Source organism: Dendropsophus ebraccatus, chromosome 1, assembly GCF_027789765.1.
Source record: "Dendropsophus ebraccatus isolate aDenEbr1 chromosome 1, aDenEbr1.pat, whole genome shotgun sequence".
In the NCBI taxonomy this organism is placed as follows: Eukaryota; Metazoa; Chordata; class Amphibia; order Anura; family Hylidae; genus Dendropsophus; species Dendropsophus ebraccatus.
Window position 1 is genome coordinate 185,523,791 of NC_091454.1, and position 22,353 is coordinate 185,546,143.

At 46.2% G+C, this 22,353-nt stretch overlaps 2 protein-coding genes across 4 annotated transcripts in view; both read right to left on the minus strand.

The window, feature by feature from the left end:
- Positions 1-10,535, minus strand: part of WDR76 (WD repeat domain 76) — a 32,053-nt gene extending 21,518 nt beyond the window's left edge. For all 3 annotated transcript variants that reach the window (XM_069986673.1, XM_069986665.1, XM_069986656.1), the window contains exons 1-2: positions 10,377-10,535; positions 3,448-3,624 (exon numbers count right to left, since the gene is read on the minus strand). In XM_069986673.1, the coding sequence (XP_069842774.1) occupies positions 3,448-3,624; positions 10,377-10,445 (246 nt within the window). In that variant the 5' untranslated portion in view covers positions 10,446-10,535. The remainder of the gene's footprint in view (positions 1-3,447; positions 3,625-10,376) is intronic.
- A 2,722-nt stretch (positions 10,536-13,257) lies between these two features.
- The window catches only part of BLM (BLM RecQ like helicase), a 31,830-nt gene continuing 22,734 nt past the window's right edge, over positions 13,258-22,353 (minus strand). Inside the window, exons 12-22 of the mRNA XM_069986683.1 lie at positions 22,162-22,310; positions 21,614-21,720; positions 21,325-21,485; positions 21,037-21,232; positions 19,392-19,582; positions 17,163-17,298; positions 16,879-17,078; positions 14,901-15,096; positions 13,981-14,103; positions 13,669-13,876; positions 13,258-13,539 (exon numbers count right to left, since the gene is read on the minus strand). Coding sequence (XP_069842784.1) covers positions 13,353-13,539; positions 13,669-13,876; positions 13,981-14,103; positions 14,901-15,096; positions 16,879-17,078; positions 17,163-17,298; positions 19,392-19,582; positions 21,037-21,232; positions 21,325-21,485; positions 21,614-21,720; positions 22,162-22,310 — 1,854 coding nt within the window. The 3' untranslated portion in view covers positions 13,258-13,352. The remainder of the gene's footprint in view (positions 13,540-13,668; positions 13,877-13,980; positions 14,104-14,900; positions 15,097-16,878; positions 17,079-17,162; positions 17,299-19,391; positions 19,583-21,036; positions 21,233-21,324; positions 21,486-21,613; positions 21,721-22,161; positions 22,311-22,353) is intronic.

Below are 22,353 nucleotides of genomic sequence, written 5' to 3' on the forward strand. Positions count from 1 at the left end.
AAAGGAAAGAATCCTGGGCGTGGAACACACCATAGGGTGAAAATTATTCTGTTCACACCAGGAGAAGGACCACCGCCGAGAAGGACCACCGGGGAGGTCAACCAACAAAGAAGCTTCCTGCAAATGGCAGGGGGGAGGAGGATCTTCTTGTGGAGAGACAGAGAGGAACTTTCCCACTGAGACAGAATCGCTCCCTGCAGAGGGCGTGAGTGAAACCGAGTGAAAGGGATCGCCTCAAAAGAAGAGACCATCTTGCCCAGGACTCGCATGCAAAGGCAAATCGAACAAGAAGAGCCGGCGCAAAGCAGAGCGACCGCAGGGAGGCAACCTAGTCGGGGGGGGGGGAGGAGAACACGGGCAGTCTGTGTTGAAAAGCATGCCGAGAACTCCACAGAACGAGGCCCAGCTCCCGAGATGCGACCACTAACCGTAAGGATCCCATGCGGAAACGCCGCAGGCGAACAAACTTGTTAAGCCGCTTCAAATCCAGGGTAGGACGGACGGAACCATCCTTTTTTGGGGACAGTGAACAGATTGGAATGGAATCCCTGGAAGCGCTCGGAGGGGAGGACTGGAACCACAACTCCTTGAGCAAGGAGAGTCTGAACTGCCCGAAAAAGCTCGGAAAGCCGTTCCGAAGAGCGTGGGAGATTTGATAGGAAGAAAAGAGGAGGTGGGATGGACACAAACTCGATCTTGTATCCTGAAGATACCATCTCCCGACCCACACATCGGACACATGGGCGATCCAAACCTCCTTGAAGGAGTGCAGAAGACCCCCCACCTGAGGAAGAGACCTGAGTGGGGAAGGACCCTCAGGAAGAAGACTTGGGGGCAGAACCCTTGGAAGGGCAAGTGCGGGGCTGCCAGGAAGGGCAGGGTTTGAAGGAGGACTTCCTAGAAGAGGGAGCTGGAGGCGTATCCTTAGCAGGGTGCCGACGTGCCGGGAGCGGAGTCGGCTAGATCGCCTGGTAGGCTGCGAGCGTCGGGACCGGTTTTGAGGGAGCAAGGAGCTCTTCCCTGCAGTAGCGTCCGAGATTAACTTATCCAGGCGCTCCCCAAAAAGTCTGCTTCCTGCAAAGGGAAGAGAAGTCAACGCTTTCTTGGAGGCGGCGTCAGCTGACCAGGATTTTAGCCAGACAGAGCATGGATGGCTACAGAGTGCGCCAGGGCCCGAGCAGACAAACGAGAGGCTTCCTAAGAAGCGTCGCACAAGTATTTGGACGCCTGCAGAATCTGCGTGGCCAGAGACAGGAGGTCCCCACGTGGAGAGTCCAGGGTGAGGTCATGGACTAACTGCCTGGCCTAAGAGGAACAAGCTTTGCTGACCCAAGATGCTGTAAAAATAGGTCGCAAGGCCGAACCAGCTGCAATAAAGACAGATTTGGAAAAAAATTTCTTGTCCACTGGGTCAGTGAGTGAAGCACTATCTGCCAGAATAGTAGACTTGGCAAGTCGTGAAACAGGAGGGTCCACCGATGGGGGCACCGTCCATGCAGAGACCAAGTCAGGGGAGAAGGGAAACAAAGCCTCGGCACGCTTAGAGTATGGAATCCGCCGGTCAGGGTGTTTCCACTCCTTGGCGAGAAGATCTTCAAAATCCGTGTGACTGGGAAGAAACAAGGGCTGCCGTTTATGGCGACTGAAGGAGACTTCACTCTTAGATGTAGAAGGGGACTCTGCACGGACCAAGGCTTGCACAGCAGAGGCCAGCTGATCCTCCCTGTCAGACTCTGAGGCAGAGTCAGAGGGGTCCCCCGAGGTGGCGGTGAGGGGTCGCTGGGAAGCGGAACCGCCTGCAGTGGATTTGACAGGAGAAGGGTCTGAGGAACACCGAGAGGGTGACCGTGAGACAGAGAGTCTAGATCTCTTATGAGACCGTCCTCTGGAAGGGGAGTCCGGAGATATCCTGGATGGTCCCGCAGCTGGGGGCGCCTGGGAGGGCAACCACTCAATGGCATGAATCATGACCTGAGACAGCTTAGAGAGGTCAACGATCGCCTGTGACAGGGACCTAGCCCAGTCGGGAGAGGCTACATCTGAGCTTGGAGGGGGGGCCTCCTGGGAGTTAGCACCACGGTTAAGGCATAGCAGGCAGAGTGAACCAGGCTGACCGCAGGGGAACTTCTTATTACAGCGAGCACACGCAAAGTGTGTCGCCACAGCCGCAGGAGCGAGCTGCCTAGGGGGGTCGTCCCGGGGAGGAGACATGGTAGCTAGGGCTGTTAGCCAGGGGAGTGGAGGAGGGGGATATCACCCACTGGGTGAGCCTACCCGACCCTGGACCTGCTGTGTCAGCCACTGGAGCTGCACTTGCACTGGATGCTGGAGCAGCTGCTGCTGCACTGGATGCTGGAGCAGCTGCTGCTGCACTGGATGCTGGAGCAGCTGCTGCTGCACTGGATGCTGGAGCAGCTGCTGCTGCACTGGATGCTGGAGCAGCTGCTGCTGCACTGGATGCTGGAGCAGCTGCTGCTGCACTGGATACTGGAGCAGCTGCTGCTGCACTGGATACTGGAGCAGCTTCTGCTGCACTGGATACTGGAGCAGCTGCTGCTGCACTGGACGCTGGAGCTGTGGAGCTGACAGGCTGGGGGAACGCAGGTTGCCATAAGCTGCACTGAGAATAGTCAGCAAAGAGGAGGAGGGAGAAAACAAGGGTGGGGGCCACTGGGAAAGGAGTAGCCAATAAGAGCAAAGCAGGCAGGCGGGAAGGAGAAGAACGGGCGGGCGCTCCGCCCCCAGTGACGTCACACCCATGCGCCGATGCGGCCAAAGCCGGAGACTAAATTTATGGGGTAGGCCGGCGGTAGCGAGGCGGCGCCGCGGAGCGCCGAGAAAACGTGGCCACTGGAGGAAAAGGGGGGGGGGGGGGCCTGGGACGACCCCCCACCTCCTAAAGAGAGGCCTAAAGGGGCGCTACGGACAGGAATACTCACCTGTCCGGCGTCTTCAGGTGCGCGCAGGGTCACCCCTTTGGTCACCTCACACCTTGGTGGGGCACCGGAATCCTGCCTGGGGGCAGGCGTTGGGGGGCGGGTGACCGGCGTGGGGAAGGAAAACTTTCTGTGCACCCTCAACCCTTAACCTAAAAAAAAAGAAAAGAAATAAAACTAAAAAAAAAAAAAAAAGGAGATGCATGGCACCTGTGTCTACCTCCTACGGACGCTAGACTAAAACTGAGTTAGCTTGGTGTCTGTAGGAGGGGTATAGCCTGCCAGGCGGAGTCACTTCTTCTTCTGTCTAGTGTCGCCTCCTAGTGGCAGTAGCCTATACCACTGGTGCTGTGTACCCCAATGAAAGGCACAAGAAAAATGATGATCAGCAAGTAACCTATCTGCACAACTTTTGTATAGTGAATCCAACTTATTAAAGAATTATAACTCTAATTAGAGCATAACTAGCAGCAATTAAATATATATATTAATCCGGTTTAGAAAGCCATACCTGATCAGAGTACTGCTTACTGTCCAATTTATTTGATCGCTTCTTTTCTTGGTGATCGAACTTTGTATCTAAGTTTAGTAACTTAACCACAGGCTGCTTCATCCGACATAATGCTTCAAGTGACATGTAAGAAATATTCACAGATGGGCTTTCCTGCTGGTCTGTCTTCTGTAGCATCTTCATCACAAAAAGTAATTTCAGGAGGATAGTGTCACAAGAGAAGAAAAATAAAAAGTGCTGTGTATTATTAATTGAGTATGTAGGTTACATTTACCCTTCCATTATAAAAATTTTACTCAAACTGTGTTAATTTATATTTGCTAAATACCTGCGCGACAACACGGCCCCACTCCCTGTCAGACAAAAAACAACTCTTTCGCTTCTCAGAATATAATGAGGAAAAAAAAGAGTCGGATTTGGAGAAACACACTGCCACACAATTCCTGCCGGTGGTATCTAGAAATCTAACCCCCAATACTACTCCTAATACTGCTCTACTATTACTACCCCGAATACTGCTCTACTTCTACTACCCCCAATACTGCTCTACTACTACTACACCCAGTACTGCTCTACTACTACTACCCCCAATACTGCTCTACTACTACCCCCAATACTACTCCTAATACTGCTCTACTACTACCCGAACACTGCTCTACTACTACCCCCAATATTACTTCTAATACTGCTCTACTACTACCCCCAATACTGCTCCCACTACCATTGCTTTGCATGTAAGTATACTGTGGGGTGGTTCTGCATGTAATTATACTGTGGGGCTGGTTCTGCATGTAGTTATATTCTGGGGGTGGCTCCGGATGTAATTATACTGTGGGAGGGCTTTGCATGTAAATATACTGTGGGGGTGGCTCTGCATGTAATTATCCTGTGGGTGTGGCTCTGTATGTAATTATCCTGTGGGTGTGGCTCTGCATGTAATTATCCTGTGGGGGTGGCTCTGCATGTAATTATCATGTGGGGGTGGCTCTGCATGTAATTATCCTGTGGGGGTGGCTCTGCGTGTAATTGTCCTGTGGGTGTGGCTCTGTATGTAATTATCCTGTGGGGGTGGCTCTGTATGTAATTATCTTGTTGGGGTGGCTCTGCATGTAGTTATCCTGTAGGAGGGCTCTGAATGTAATTATCCTGTAGGAGGGCTCTGAATGTAATTATCCTGTGGGAGGGCTCTGAATGTAATTATCCTGTGGGGGTGGCTCTGCATGTAATTGTCCTGTGGGTGTGGCTCTGTATGTAATTATCCTGTGGGGGTGGCTCTGCATGTAGTTATCCTGTGGGGTGGCTCTGTGTGTAATTATCCTGTGGGGGTGGCTCTGCATGTAATTATCCTGTGGGAGGGCTCTGAATGTAATTATCCTGTGGGGGTGGCTCTGCATGTAATTGTCCTGTGGGTGTGGCTCTGTATGTAATTATCCTGTGGGGGTGGCTCTGCATGTAATTGTCCTGTGGGTGTGGCTCTGTATGTAGTTATCCTGTGGGGGTGGCTCTGCATGTAGTTATCCTGTGGGGTGGCTCTGTATGTAATTATCCTGTTGGGGTGGCTCTGCATGTAATTATCCTGTAGGAGGGCTCTGAATGTAATTATCCTGTAGGAGGGCTCTGAATGTAATTATCCTGTGGAGGTGGCTCTGCATATATTTATCCTGTGGGGATGGCTCTGCATGTAATTATCCTGTGGGGATGGCTCTAAATGTAAATATAATGAGGTAAAGACTCTTTATACACGAACTATGGCCACATCTACACGTACTTAGTGCCACGCGCACTATAAACATGTATCAGTAGTGCTCCGCGCCTCACAGAGCACTCTGCGATAGCTATCCATGCTGCAAATCCCGTTGGAACTACTATGTGTGCTTTTTGTGTTGCAACCCCACACACACACGTATGAATGGGGCCATTGAAAAACACTGCAATTGCGTGCCCAAAACAATTGCGTGCCCAAAACAGACCTATGGACATTGTAAACACAAGCGGACAAATACGACGTTTCGGCTGCACAATGAGCCTTTGTCAAGGCTCATTGTGCAGCCGAAACGTCGTATTTGTCCGCTTGTGTTTACAATAAAGATTTGAAGATTACTACACTTGGATGCTGTTGGACTCCTACTCTACAAGTGTTCCTCTTGGGGTTGTGGACATTCCAGCGTGCATCCACCATACAGCTGTATTTCTTGGAACTATTGGTGCTGTTGGACTCTCTGCATTCAAGACCTATGGACATGTGAACGTGGCCTAAGGGGAGGGCTGTGTGGGATTATACTATGGGGGTACTGTGTATTTACTGGGCTTTAGAATGACCCATTCTCACACAAAGGTTTGTAAGGGCAGCCTGCATTGGTGGGGAATGGCTTTAAACACCGGAATCCAGGGATTAGTGATGTGTGTGCCCATACAGGGGACTTCCCCTCACAAGCTTTATATTATAGCACTTCATACTTCTTTTTTACACATTTTATCCTATCAGAAGAGGAGGAGTATAGTGAAGCCTGAGCAGAGGACACTGTGGGGTCTCCATGTTATTATATGAGGAGTATAGTGAAGCCTGAGCAGAGGACACTGTGGGGTCTCCCTGTTATTATATGAGGAGTATAGTGAAGCCTGAGCAGAAGACACTGTGGGGCCTCCATGTTATTATATAAGTATAGTGAAGCCTGAGCAGAGGACACTGTGGGGTCTCCATGTTATTATATGAATATAGTGAAGCCTGGGCAGAGGACACTGTGGGGTCTCCATGTTATTATATGAGGAGTATAGTGAAGCCTGAGCAGAGGACACTGTGGGGTCTCCATGTTATTATAGAGGCTAAGCACAGTTCACCGAGGGGTCTCCATGTTATTATAGAGGAGCCTGAGCACAGTTCACCGAGGGGTCTCCATGTTATTATAGAGGAGGCTGAGCACAGTACATTGAGGGGTCTCCATGTTATTATAGAGGCTGAGCACAGTACTGAGGGGTCTCCATGTTATTATAGAGGCTGAGCACAGTACTGAGGGGTCTCCATGTTATTATAGAGGCTGAGCACTGAGGGGTCTCCATGTTATTATAGAGGCTGAGCACAATACTGAGGGGTCTCCATGTTATTATAGAGGCTGAGCACTGAGGGGTCTCCATGTTATTATAGAGGCTGAGCACAGTACACTGAGGGGTCTCCATGTTATTATAAAGGCTGAGCACAGTACTGAGGGGTCTCCATGTTATTATAGAGGCTGAGCACAGTACAGAGGGGTCTCCATGTTATTATAGAGGAGCCTGAGCACAGTACACTGAGGGTCTCCATGTTATTATAGAGGCTGAGCACTGAGGGGTCTCCATGTTATTATAGAGGCTGAGCACAGTACTGAGGGGTCTCCATGTTATTATAGAGGAGCCTGAGCACAGTACACTAAGGGGTCTCCATGTTATTATAGAGGGTGAGCACAATACTGAGGGGTCTCCATGTTATTATAGAGGCGGAGCACAGTACACTGAGGGGTCTCCATGTTATTAGAGCCTGAGCACAGTACACTGAGGGGTCTCCATGTTATTATAGAGGCTGAGCACAGTACACTGAGGGGTCTCCATGTTATTATAGAGGAGCCTGAGCACAGTACACTGAGGGGTCTCCATGTTATTATAGAGGCTGAGCACAGTACACTGAGGGGTCTCCATGTTATTATAGAGGAGCCTGAGCACAGTACACTGAGGGGTCTCCATGTTATTATAGAGACTGAGCAGAGTACACTGAGGGGTCTCCATGTTATTATAGAGACTGAGCACAGTACTGAGGGGTCTCCATGTTATTATAGAGACTGAGCACAGTACACTGAGGGGTCTCCATGTTATTATAGAGGCTGAGCACAGTACTGAGGGGTCTTCATGTTATTATAGAGGAGCCTGAGCACAGCACATTGAGGGGTCTCCATGTTATTATAGAGGAGCCTGAGCACAGTACACTGAGGGGTCTCCATGTTATTAGAGCCTGAGCACATACTGAGGGGTCTCCATGTTATTATAGAGGAGCCTGAGCACAGTACTGAGGGGTCTCCATGTTATTATAGAGGAGCCTGAGCACAGTACACTGAGGGGTCTCCATGTTATTATAGAGGCTGAGCACAGTACTGAGGGGTCTCCATGTTATTATAGAGGCTGAGAACAGTACAGAGGGGTCTCCATGTTATTATAGAGGCTGAGCACAATACTGAGGGGTGTCCATGTTATTATAGAGGCTGAGCACAGTACACTGAGGGGTCTCCATGTTATTATAGAGGCTGAGCACAGTACTGAGGGGTCTCCATGTTATTATAGAGGCTGAGCACAGTACTGAGGGGTGTCCATGTTATTATAGAAGCTGAGCACTGAGGGGTCTCCATGTTATTATAGAGGCTGAGCACAGTACACTGAGGGGTGTCCATGTTATAGAGGCTGAGCACAGTACTGAGGGGTCTCCATGTTATTATAGAGGAGCCTGAGCACAGTACACTGAGGGGTCTCCATGTTATTATAGAGGCTGAGCACAGTACTGAGAAGTCTCCATGTTATTATAGAGGCTGAGCACAGTACAGAGGGGTCTCCATGTTATTATAGAGGAGCCTGAGCACAGTACACTGAGGGGTCTCCATGTTATTATAGAGGAGCCTGAGCACAGTACACTGAGGGGTCTCCATGTTATTATAGAGGCTGAGCACAGTACTGAGGGGTCTCCATGTTATTATAGAGGCTGAGCACAGTACTGAGGGGTGTCCATGTTATAGAGGCTGAGCACAGTACTGAGGGGTGTCCATGTTATAGAGGCTGAGCACAGTACACTGAGGGGTCTCCATGTTATTATAGAGGAGCCTGAGCACAGTACACTGAGGGGTCTCCATGTTATTATAGAGGAGCCTGAGCACAGTACACTGAGGGGTCTCCATGTTATTATAGAGGCTGAGCACAGTACTGAGGGGTCTCCATGTTATTATAGAGGCTGAGCACAGTACTGAGGGGTCTCCATGTTATTATAGAGGCTGAGCACAGTACTGAGGGGTGTCCATGTTATAGAGGCTGAGCACAGTACTGAGGGGTCTCCATGTTATTATAGAGGCTGAGCACAGTACTGAGGGGTCTCCATGTTATAGAGGCTGAGCACAGTACAGAGGGGTCTCCATGTTATTATAGAGGAGCCTGAGCACAGTACACTGAGGGGTCTCCATGTTATTATAGAGGCTGAGCACAGTACTGAGGGGTCTCCATGTTATTATAGAGGAGCCTGAGCACAGTACACTGAGGGGTCTCCATGTTATTATAGAGGAGCCTGAGCACAGTACACTGAGGGGTCTCCATGTTATTATAGAGGAGCCTCAGCACAGTACACTGAGGGGTCTCCATGTTATTATAGAGGCTGAGCACAGTACACTGAAGGGTCTCCATGTTATTATAGAGGCTGAGCACAGTACACTGAGGGGTCTCCATGTTATTACAGAGGAGCCTGAGCACAGTACACTGAGGGGTGTCCATGTTATTATAGAGGCTGAGCACAGTACACTGAGGGGTCTCCATGTTATTATAGAGGAGCCTGAGCACAGTACACTGAGGGGTCTCCATGTTATTATAGAGGCTGAGCACAGTACACTGAAGGGTCTCCATGTTATTATAGAGGCTGAGCACAGTACACTGAGGGGTCTCCATGTTATTACAGAGGAGCCTGAGCACAGTACACTGAGGGGTGTCCATGTTATTATAGAGGCTGAGCACAGTACACTGAGGGGTCTCCATGTTATTATAGAGGAGCCTGAGCACAGTACACTGAGGGGTCTCCATGTTATTATAGAGGCTGAGCACAGTACACTGAGGGGTCTCCATGTTATTATAGAGGCTGAGCACAGTACACTGAGGGGTCTCCATGTTATTATAGAGGCTGAGCACAGTACACTGAGGGGTCTCCATGTTATTATAGAGGCTGAGCACAGTACACTGAGGGGTCTCCATGTTATTATAGAGGCTGAGCACAGTACACTGAGGGGTCTCCATGTTATTATAGAGGCTGAGCACAGTACTGAGGGGTGTCCGTGTTATTATAGAGGCTGAGCACAGTACACTGAGGGGTCTCCATGTTATTATAGAGGCTGAGCACAGTACTGAGGGGTGTCCATGTTATTATAGAGGCTGAGCACAGTACACTGAGGGGTCTCCATGTTATTATAGAGGCTGAGCACAGTACTGAGGGGTGTCCGTGTTATTATAGAGGCTGAGCACAGTACTGAGGGGTGTCCATGTTATTATAGAGGCTGAGCACAGTACACTGAGGGGTCTCCATGTTATTATAGAGGAGCCTGAGCACAGTACTGAGGGGTCTCCATGTTATTATAGAGGAGCCTGAGCACAGTACACTGAGGGGTCTCCATGTTATTATAGAGGCTGAGCACAGTACTGAGGGGTGTCCGTGTTATTATAGAGGCTGAGCACAGTACTGAGGGGTGTCCATGTTATTATAGAGGAGCCTGAGCACAGTACACTGAGGGGTGTCCATGTTATTATAGAGGCTGAGCACAGTACACTGAGGGGTCTCCATGTTATTATAGAGGAGCCTGAGCACAGTACACTGAGGGGTCTCCATGTTATTATAGAGGCTGAGCACAGTACACTGAGGGGTCTCCATGTTATTATAGAGGCTGAGCACAGTACTGAGGGGTGTCCGTGTTATTATAGAGGCTGAGCACAGTACTGAGGGGTGTCCATGTTATTATAGAGGCTGAGCACAGTGAGGGGTGTCCATGCTGTTATATAACACAGTGATGGAGGTGACAGGCGGGAATCCCCGGCTCTCTGTGAGGAGATGCTGATGACATAACGCTGCTTGTATAAGCAGACCTCTATGACTGTAACGCGCAGCCACCACACATGAGGAGAAGTACACTGCCGCCCTATACCCGCCCGGGGACTGGGACACTCACCTGAGGTACAGGAGGGCCATTTCTATGACTTTTTCTAGTTTTCATTGGCCGGCAGCAGGAGGACGCCATATCACAGCCGATAGACTGACACACGGGACACCAGCTGCAGGCGTTCACAATACGCGCGCTCCCATCTCCCGTCCAAATTGTGTCATGAACGTGGCGGAAGTGACGTTGTGCCAGTAAGTAAGCGTGCTTACGTTTCAGTAAGGGGGCGGGGTTTGGCCGTAAAGAAGGTAGCGGTTGCTATAGTTACATGGTGTGGAATAATCAGAGGCAAAGGGGTAATGACTAAGGAGAGGAAACTGTTGCATAACTACATTGTAGTTTTTAACAGCTGGAGGGCCGAAGGTCCCCCATGCCTGCTGTAAAGGAGAGCAAGTACCAACTGTCACCTTTCAGATGGGACAGGGATGGGGAACCTTCGGCCCTCCAGCTGCTGCAAAACTACAACTCCCATCATGCCTGGACAGCCGATGGAAATTGTAGTTTTGCAACAGCTGGAGGGCCGAAGGTTCCCCATCCGAGATAGGAAAACTCATAGGATAGTATAAGCATCTGCTCCATCTAATATTCCTTGTACTAGGAGAATTGTTCCCTCAGTGTACTTTTAGGACATGTTCACACATGACAGACACTGTGTAGATTTTGAAAGAAACCACAAGAAATTTGCATTTTACTCCGCAAGTGTGAACATACCCTTAAAGGAAAAGCCCCGGGTCCATCATTTTTTTTAATTTTTAAAACAGCTGGGGAGGAGGTGGCTGACCATAACAGTGCCTTACCTCCTAGCTCCAGCACTGGGGTCCCCTGTCCTCCGCTCGGGTTCCTGGTCACCAGTCTGTTTCCTGGAGTGGGGACCCAGGACGTGACGCCCACCAGGCGACCAGGAACCGGAGCGTAGGACAGCAGACCCCAGTGCTGGAGCCAGGAGGTAAGCACTTGTTATGTCCTCCCTGGCTGTTTTTTTTTTTTTTTTTTAAATGATGGACCCCCGACTTCTCATTTAATGGTAAATGACCGATTTGCTTCAGATTACAGCAGCAACAAAGAGCTTTCTGAAATGTGCACACAGCAACTATACAAGGCTGGGGTCACACTGCGTACTTGCAGTCTGTTTAACATATTTGTTTTTAAATGGTTACTTTTAGGGTACAAACCCACACACCGTATACGCAGCAGATTTGATGCTGCGTTCAGTTATTTAGATCTAATCTGCTGCGTATTTGCTACGTATAGCAGCAGTAAATAAGCTGTGTATACAGTGTGTGGGTTTGTACCCTTAAAGGAGACCTGTCACCCCCCGTGTCGGGGTGACAGGCTCCCGACCCCCCGTTACAGCCCCCTATACTCACCTTATCCCGCTTCCTGATCCGGTCGGGTCACGGAGATATGAGCGCCCGAAGCCCAGCGCGCGCGCTCACAGGAGAGTCCGACGCTCATAGAGAATGAATGGGGAGTCCGATGCTCCATCATTCTCTATGGGCATCGGACTCTCCTGTTAGCGCACGCGCCGGGCTTCGGGCGCTCATATCTCTGACCCGACCGGATCAGGAAGCGGGATCAGGTGAGTATAGGGGGCTGTAACGGGGGGTCGGGAGCCTGTCACCCCGGCACGGGGGGTGACAGGTCCTCTTTAACCTACATGGTCATCCCTAATTTTGTGTAGCTAAAAAAACAAAAACATAAGCTTTGATCCTTTTTTTTTTTTTATAATGTAAGTCAATGAAAAAATGAATCGTAACGGATTGCACACAAAAGCACTATTTTTTTTCTTCCATATACGTTATGTTAAACAGGCTGCAAAAATGCAGTGTGAACCCAGCCTAAGGGGCCTATACCACGGAGCGATAAATCGGATAAACAGCCCAATTCGGCCGATTATCACTCCGTGGAATAGAGAGAATGATCAGCCGATGATCGTGTCATTGGCTGATCGTTCATTTAGGTTCAAACCTAAGGGTCCTATTGCATGGGCCGAGCAGGGCCCGATCACGTAGCGCTATTCCACATAGCGATGCGTAGGTGGCGATCGATGATTTTAGGTTTAAACCTAAATGAACGATCAGCCGATGACACGATTGGCTGATCATTCTCTCTATTCAACGGAGCGGTAATCGGGCCAATTTGGCCGATTATCGCTCCATGGAATAGGCCCCTAAAATCATCGGCCGCCACCAGTGTGACCGACGATCTCACAAGCATCATACATTACCTGTTCGGGCTGCAGGTCTTCTTCTCTCCCGTTCCCGCGCCACAGCAGCTTCTGAGCGGTCTGTCTGAACTAACAGACGGCTGAGCTAATCACTAGCCAGGACCGTCGCGGCCAGTGATTGGCTGATTAGTCTGTCAGCTCAGACAGACCGCACCGAAGCTGCTGTGGCGCAGGACCAGAAGGAGAAGACTTGCACCTGGACAGGTAATGTATGAAACAAGGGCTGCAAGGACATCGGTAACAATGTCCATGCAGCCCTCGCTAAATGATTGTCGGGCCGTAGAATAGGCCCAGTAAACGAGCACAGATCTAGTAGATCGGCGCTCGATTACATCGTTGATCGGGCCCTGCTCGGCCCGTGGAACAGGACCCTAAGCAAGGTAAAATCTACATCAAATCCAGAAAACAGGAGAGAGAGCATTGCAAGCAGAGTAGTCCAACACCCCCACCCCCCTCTTGTTCTAATGATTTGGAGGGGGGTCTCCGAACATGTCCCGAGTGTTTTGCAGAGGAAAAAAATTGAATAAATGATGTAGCACACACAAGTTCCCATTTTACATATATAGCATAGAGATCCCAACTATGGTGGTAATGTGTTTCCATACGTCATCCTATTGTGGATATAAGTCAGTAAGCACTCCAATAGATGCATATGGAAAACCCCTTTAAACATATTTATTATACATATTTGAATCTATAAAAAATATTACAAGGCTTTATTACAAATAATAATAGAAAAACATTCACAAATACTGGCACTATCAAAGAAAACTGTAGGTGGGTGTCAGGAAACGACGGTTGCTCTGGGGCAATGGGACTGCCATGAAGCCAGGTTTGTTTGCATCCCCTTGTCTGGATCCACTGTTGTAATTTGCATTACGCCCTCTGCCTGTTTTAGCAGAAGCAGCGTTATTCTTGCCGTATGAAGTTGGAGCATTTCTATCAGCGCTGGAAAAAAACAAAAAAAAAACTTAATAAACATTTACAGAAAACAAATCACTTATATGGTTAACAGCAGATAAGAGTCTATTAACCTAGTGAAACTAGAGGCCTCTTATAGGCCCCTGCACGGTTTACCTTTTGGAACGGGAATTCTGACCATCTCCCCATGTCTTCCTTTTCTTGGCTTTACGAGCATATGGGGCATTCTTCCTCTTTGTTCCACTTTTCCGAGAGGAGTTAAAATAAGAGGAAGTTCTTTCCCTCTCCTCCTCATCCTCCTCGCTGTCATAAATCCTGGCAGTGTGGTTTGTAGGTGCACTGGACTTCTGGGAAACGTCCTCAGCTGTGAGGTGAATAGAATGAATAATACATGACACAGAAGTCACACATGTATAGTAACAAAATGCATGTATCTAGCCAAGTTATGCGCTAGCATAAGGGTCCCACCTGGAAGGGTCCATTCAGAGTATTTCTGGAGAACATCTATAAGCTCTGCACCATATTTCTCCAATTTATCTTCTGTGACGCCATCAATCTGTAACAACACCTCAGGTTCTGGAGAAAGGGCCTCTGAAAAGCATAAATTGGATAAAAATAACCTCAGAAAATGAACACAACAAGGGCATAAGTTACTATTTCTCTTACAGATATGGCCATATACTACATCATCTTAGCTATACATGGTATAATAATTAAAAATAAATAAAACAGGTTATGTAGGCTTGGAAAACATGGCCTCATTCTTCCAGAAACAGCACTAGGCTCCATTCACACGGAGTAAAACTGATGAAATTCCGCGTCGGACTTCTCCACCTGCCTCCGTGTCATAATGGAAGTCTATGGGAGGCTTGCGCACCTCCTCTCTCTGCGCTGAAGAATGGACATGACCATTCTTCAGCGCGGAGAGAGGAGGCGCGCAAGCCTCCTATAGACTGCCATTATGACACGGAGTCAGGCGGAGAATTCCGCCAGTTTTACTCTATTCTTGCTACTCAGGTTGGTTGTAGCTTTGCAGCTCAGCTCCATTGATGTGAATGGAGCTGAAATGTAATACCACACATAACCTGAGGACAGGGGTGGTGCTGTTATTTGTTTCTTCTTATCCTGGGTAACCCCCTTTAAAGCTTACCCCGGCACTCTCACTATTACTGACAAGGCAAGTTATAATAATTATTAGCAATGATTAAAGCCGGTGAATCAGTTTTTCAGCATTGTTAGGTTATAGAAAAATGAGTTGTATTATTTTTTTAGTTTGCCTCTATTACAAGCTTAGCAAACCATAACCAAATAATAACTGATTCTCCAACATTATAAATTCCCGGATAGCTAGATGAAGGTTACATAAAGGTCACTATGCCAGCACGCACCTGCAATCCTACGTATGGTTGCCGTATTGAAGATATTGAAGTAGTGTACACCAAAAATTTTTCCCAGGCGTTTACATAGCTCAGTCACCTCAGCCTGGCATTTTTTGACCATTTCCTCTCTCTGGGTTGTGGATGCCATAACAGATGCCTTCTGTTTCCTGAGGCTGCTTGCATTTTCAGTATCCTGGAATTGAACCTGCCAGTGGTAAATGGTCAAGAATTAGTTTTAGTTTTTTACATTACATTACATTGACTTATAGGACCACTTAATATGGTGGTTTTGATGGTTCCCCTGTAGGAGCCACCCACTGGCTGGGTCCTTTTTGGAGGGATATCTGGCTAGTCCTGTGACTCTTAACCCTTTGAGGACCAGGCCCAAAATGACCCAGTGGACCGCGCAAATTTTGATCTTAGTGTTTCCGTTTTTCCCTCCTCCCCTTCTAAGAGCTCTAGCACTCTCAGTTTTCTATCTACAGGCCATGTAAGTGCTTGTTTTTTACAGGAATAGTTGTACTGTGTAATGGCGTCATTCATTTTACCATAACATGTACGATGGAATTCCAAATATATTATTTATGAAGATATAAATAGGTGAAATCGTAAAAAAGAATGCAATATGGTAACGTTTGGGGGGTTCCTGTGTCTACGTAATGCACTATATGGTAACAGCGACATGATACTATTACTCTATAGGTCAGTCCGAACACAACCATATGCAGGTTACACAGATTCTCTAATGTTATATATATATTTTTTTATGAAATCCTTTTTTTTGCCAATTAAATATTAATAAAATGGGCTTATTGTGACGCTTATAACGGTTTTATTTTTTCACCTATGGGGCTGTATGGGGTGTCATTTTTTCCGCCATGATCTCTAGTTTTTATTAATACCATATTTGTGAAGATCGGACGTTTTGATCACTTTTTATTGATTTTTTTAAATATATAATGTAACATAAAATCGGTAATTGCGCACTTTTTCCCCTCTTTTCGTGTACGCCGTTTACCGGTCACAATGACGCTTGTTATATTTTAATAGATAGGACAATTCCGCACGCTACGGTATATTATATGTTTATCTATTTATTCATTTTTATATGTTTTATTTATATAATGGGAAAGGGGGGTGATTTAGAATTTTATTGGGGGAGGGGCTTTGGGGTAGTGTGTTAGTGTTTTGAACTTTTTTTTTTTTACACATTTGAAGTCCCTTTGGGGGACTTGTACATACAATACTTAGATTTCTACACTGATGAATGCTATGCCATAGGCATAGCATTGATCAGTGTTATCGGCGATCTGCTCATTGAGCCTGCCTGTGCAGGCTCAGTGTAGCAGATCGCCGATCGGACCGCACGGAGGCAGGTGAGAGACCTCCGGCAGTCCGTTTCAACGATCGGGACCCCCGCAGTCACACTGCGGGGGTCCCGATCGGTAAGTGACAGGGGACTCCCCCTGTCACTTACACTTAAACGCCACGGTCGCGCCGTGATCGCGGCGTTTAAGGGGTTAATGACACGCGGCAGCGCGATCGCTGCAGCATGTCATTACCGGTGAGGTCCCGGCTGCTGATTGCAGCCGGCCCCCACCTGCTATGAAGCGCGCTCCGCTCCGGAGCGCGCTTCATAGCGGGAAAAACACCCAGGACGTAAGGTTACGTCATGGGTCGTCTGGGGACAGACTTCCATGACGTAACCCTACGTCCAGGGTCGTCTAAGGGTTAAATGAGGCTCCACAGGCTCTTTTTTTGCATATTCGTATTTCCCAGGGAGCAATGCACCTAGGATTTAACTTTATTGAGCACTTTAACCGGCAGCCGGCAGTGTTATTTTTGGCTGGTCTCCCTGAGATCAGTGATGTGTTTCCTGTAAATCTTAATATTTTAAAACAATGTTTCTGATCTGCCCAAAACTCTCTGGCAATTTTTTTTTATTATTACATTTGTAATAATTTTGCAATGTATTATAAGCACATACCTTCGTGAACCCACTCAGCACAGCATGAGACTTCTCTCCAAGTTTGATATATGCTACAGCTTGGTCATTGGCTGTAATAAATAGCTCTTCATCCAGAATCCTGTCCAGAACCAGTTTTCGGAATAATCGTTCAGCATTGTGGCGGGAATATGCTGCTCCCTTTCCAAATATGCCTGTCTGGATCTTAGCAGATTTACTCCCTGGTATGAGGCAATAAAATTCATTAAATATACCTTTCCCATCTGTTTCAAACACTGATAGTAGGTCATTTTCACAATTCTTACCCAAATATATATCCACCAACATGTTGAGTGTCAAGCGATTTTTGGCTCCCCTTCCTTTTCCTTGAGAAATGCAGTGCTCCTGGACAAATCTCACAATAGTTTTCACCTCATCTGTCACGTCTCTGGACTTGTATTCCTGAAATGCACAAATCCAACAAATATTCTAAAAAGTTAAACTGAACATAATCTAAACTGCTGCTTTGGCAGATAAACCCATAATTTCCAAGACTCTGTCTGGAGAATGGGGAATAGGCGATTACTTAACAGCAGTTAGATATAAAGAAATGAAGACTATGTTCAGACGAATGTGAGTCAAGTACGATAACCAACAGTTTAAAGTATCCCTATCATTAAAAAAAGCTTTTGATGTGTTCAGACCCCCACGATCTCTAGATATATCTGGGATATGTGGCCAGCTATATGTTTTACTCCCTGGATTGCTGCGATCTCTAAGTTTCTGCACAAGATGAGCTTCATAGATTTTTAATGGAGCTCACCTTGTGCAGCTAGAAAGAGATCACAGCTTTTTGCGGCTATGTTTAAAGATCAATGCGAATCTGAACACTCAAACTAAGACGGATCAAAACTTGTGACATCTGCAACAAGTTTTTTTCTAATCACAGGGACATGAACATTCATCGGAGAGCCATTTTTGTGTATGCTTTTAGGTTGACTGTAGACAAGATATTTTAGTCAGCTGGAAAGGGAGATTTAGACCATTTTTTTTTTGCTGGCGATCAGTGTCTTTTCAAATGAATGCAACAGATGCCATCTTAAAGGGGCTATCTAGGACAGTGCTTCTCAATTCCAGTCCTCAGGCCTCACCAACAGGTCATGTTTTCAGGATATCCCATGCAAAGAACAGCTGTGATAATACCTGATGCACTGAGTATAATTATATCACCTGTAAAATACACTGTACTAAGGAAATCCTAAAAACATGACCTGTTGGTGAGGCCTCAGCACTGGAATTGAGACGCACTGATCTAGGCTTAGAACGACATGGCCGCTTTCTCCAGAAACATCACCTTTCCTGTCCTCACTGTGGGTTTTGCAGCTCAGTTCCATTGAAATGAATAGAGCTGAATTGTAATATCATACTATAAAGCACAGAGAAACAGTATATGGCGCACGCACAAACGTATGACAAATGAATCAATATCTCAATAGCATCTTTATTATCAAAAAATACAATGACAAACAAAGAAAATGGACCAACACTTAAAAACACCTAAATACCCAATAAGGGTGAACCATGACAGGGAACGCGCATGAAAATATATGTCACTCCCACCAAAGCCCCAAAAACAATTTTAGCTCCAGATCCTGTACATTACATAATCAAATGTATCTCGGACATTAACAGTCATAGTAGATGTCTCCTAAAGTGCACGTGCTCTCATAAATACATACATAAATAATAAGTACAATAATCAGTAAAAAACATTCATCAACCCATCCAAAAAGTGACCATGTGCTACGTCACCCTAATTTCAGAGCGTCAATTGCTGAAAAAATATCTATTGCTTAGTATATCACCTAGGACTCTAGAATGGGGCTCCGGACTGCAGACCCTACGCATATAGTCACATCAAGTGACTTTGTCAGGGGTAATGGTTCAACAATACATACATCCTTACATACCAATTAGCCTAGAAAATCAATAAACTAAACATAAAGTATCTGTCTGCCGCCATCGTGGCGGATCCCCGAATTGTAATATCACACACAACCTGGGGACAGGGGTCGTGCTCTTTTTGCAGGACACTTCTGTTTTTCTAAACCTAGATAACCCCCTTAAGACTTATATTTTCAATATTCTGCTTTGTTGGACTTTTCTCCTTCATTGAAGAGTGCTATTGTTAAAAGCTGTTTATTGTGAAAGACAGAGCTGCACCCCATTAATAAAAGCCCAGACCAGACAACAGATCTCTGCACAGGTAAATTAGCAATCTGCCATTTTAACTAATGGCAAATTTTAGCATTTTAGCTAATGCACATGTCAGCAAAACCCGTCCGTGCACGGACAGTGTCTTGTGGAGTGGACCTCGGAGCTCCCAACATCGTGATTATGATGTCCAATACTGTTTAAACGTTCGCACTCGTGTACTGACACAGCTGCCCGGCTGTGTCAGTACAAAGTAACGTAAAGGCAAGTTTACCATCTTGTGATTATCATAATACATGAGAAATGACATTGATTAAAAAATAAGTTACTGGAGTTCTCACCGTTGTTCTGCAGCAGTTGTCACAAGCGACTCTTGGATTCTCCTTGCAAAACTTCGGATTGAATGTATTCTCACCAAAATAAGTAAGAAGCTGCATCCTACGACACTCCAGCACATTTTCACAGTAATGCACCATGCTGTATAAGTTATTAAAGTGTGTCTGTTTTGTCTGACTGTTTCCATCTTTCTCCACTTATGAAAAAGAAAAACATACGTTAAAAAGTCCACAAATGTTTTGAGCATTAAGGGCCCTATTCGACGGGACGATTATCATTCGAATAATCGTTAAATCGCTCGGAACAAAGCGATTATCGTTCTGTTGAATAGCAGTTAGCGATTAAACGAACGAAAAATCTTTGATCACTTAATAAGACCTGGACCTATTTTTATCGTTGCTCGTTCACAAATCGCTCGCATGGAATAAGACATCGTTCGGTCGTTCTCAGTAGCGACAACAAGACGACCGCAAGAACGATCATAAGTAACAATCATCGTTCCGTTGTTCGCAATAGCAGTAGTTTGAGATCGTTTTCCGTTATCCAAACAATTAGGGCCCTATTCCACGGCACGATTATTGTTCGAATAATCGTTAAAACGCTCGGAAAAAAGCGAATATCGTTCAGTTGAACAGCAGTTAGCGATTAAACGACGAACGAAAAATCTTTGATCGCTTTATGAGACCTGGACCTATTTTTATCGTTGCTCGTTCGCAAATAGTTTGCGTGAATTAAGGCGTCGGTCGGTCTTTGGCAGAAGCAACGAACGCAATAGCGACGACAAGACGACCGCAAGAACGATCATAAGTAACCATCATCATGCCATGTAATTGGGTGAACGATTTCAGGTTATTCGCAATAGCGGTCGTTTGAGATTGTTTATCGTTAACGATTATCCGAACAATAATCGTCCCGTGGAATAGGGCCCTAAGCGAGCGCCGATCCCCTAGATCAGCACTCTTACCGAGCCTATTACACAGCTAAACGATCGTGTGGCAAGAGTTGCACAGACATCATTGGCAATGTCCGTGCAGCCCTTGCTGTGTTCATAGAAAATAAACCTAAGCCAATCACTGACCGAGACGGGCTGCGGTAAGAGGCCAGGAGGACACCAGGGAGCACGGACAGGCAAGTATAGCTTTATTTTTTTTTTTACATAAGCCATCAGCCACGCACCTCCTATCAAATGAGTGATGCTAGGTTGGCAGCCAATGATTTTAAAACTTGATGTAAGACAACGTTCAGCCCATTAGCTCCTTGGCTGATTGTTTTTTTTTTATTACATGGGCCAATATCTGCTCAATTGCTCTGTGTGATAGGACCCTAAAGGACCTATTTCACCAACAGATCTGACGACAGATTATCTGCCAAAGATTTGAAGCCAAACCCAGGAACGGACTATAATCAGAGAACAGGTGATAAAGGAAAGACTGGATTTCTCCTATTTTTAAACCCATCCCTGGGTTTGGCTTCAAATCTTTGGCAGATAATCTGTCGTCAGGTGGAATAGGGCCTTTACTTGTGACAGGGCTTGTAAAAACTCTGGCCTAATTATGTAGATGTAAGATTCTGGAAGGTGAAATTGCATGAATATTTATTAGGTAAGAACACAGAGAGAATAAGAAAGATTAACTTTAAAATAGCCCTTACTTTGAATCAGCCGACGGATTCTTGTTACATCACTATAGCTATAGAACAGAAGACAGTGGGACATTTCTCCGTCTCGTCCAGCTCTTCCAGACTCCTGATAATATCCTTCCACAGACTTTGGCAGAGAGGCATGAATAACATATCTAACATCTGGTTTATCTATGCCCATTCCAAAGGCAATAGTAGCACAGATTACCTACAGCCAAGACACACAAATAAGGAATTACAGGAATCAAAGTCAAACCTGGCTTTATACTGTACAAATCATTACATTCACTAAAGACTTACATTACAGTCATCCTGATTGATCCACTTCTGTTGTACGTAGTCTCTGTCTCTGTCACTGAGCCCAGCATGATAGGCCAGAGCAACTAGTCCCTCCTTCTGTAGTGTTTCGGCCATAGTGTCACACTCATGTCGTGACAGACAATAAATTATACCAGAATCATCTAGAATTAAAAAAAACAACAACTATGCATGAAACTAAGATACTAGAAGACTTTATTGTATCATCAACAAATATTAAAAATACTAATCATCACTTTTACATCACAGACATTGTTAGTGTGACACTTACTGGGGTGATGTTTCTTTATCCACTCCACACAGTCAAAAGCCACCTTCTTGGGTTTTTTGGGTAAAACATCATACTTAAGATTGTCTCTGTTGAAGCTCATTGAAAATCTGATAAAATACATCAATAGATATAGACATTTTAATAGACTTGACAAAAATGAATTACTTTGAAAAGCCATTTCCCTCTTGTACAATTCCTGAAAGTTATTTGCAGTACTTGCTAGCAGCTGGTAAATGGCTACCTGCCCAGGGAAGCCCAATATGTGCCCTGTATACAAAGCAGATATGTACTAACAGATCTTCTTTAATATGACCCATGGTTAAAGTCTGAACCTCACAGGAGATAGTAGTCAACCAAACGTTCTCTTGGTGGGCTGTAGCAATGTTATATGGTCGGTTGATAATCATAATGTGCATTTTCAGTCAGTAAAAGTCACTGCTACAATAAATAGGCTGGTAACAAAAAATTAAAAGGGGATAGACATGGTTCACCCCCCACCACCACACTTTTCAAAAACACATTTAGCATCCACATCACACCAGACTCACATTTGAGGTTTTGTCATCTTAAGCTGATTGAGAATATCTTTCTGAACGCGAGGGTTTGCTGTTGCTGTAAGAGCCATCATTGGTACAGAAGGGAATTTTTGACGTAACATGTTGAGCCTTTTGTAGTCTGGTCGGAAATCATGACCCCACTGCAATATTTTATGAAAATAAATTGAGAAGATTGTCAACTTG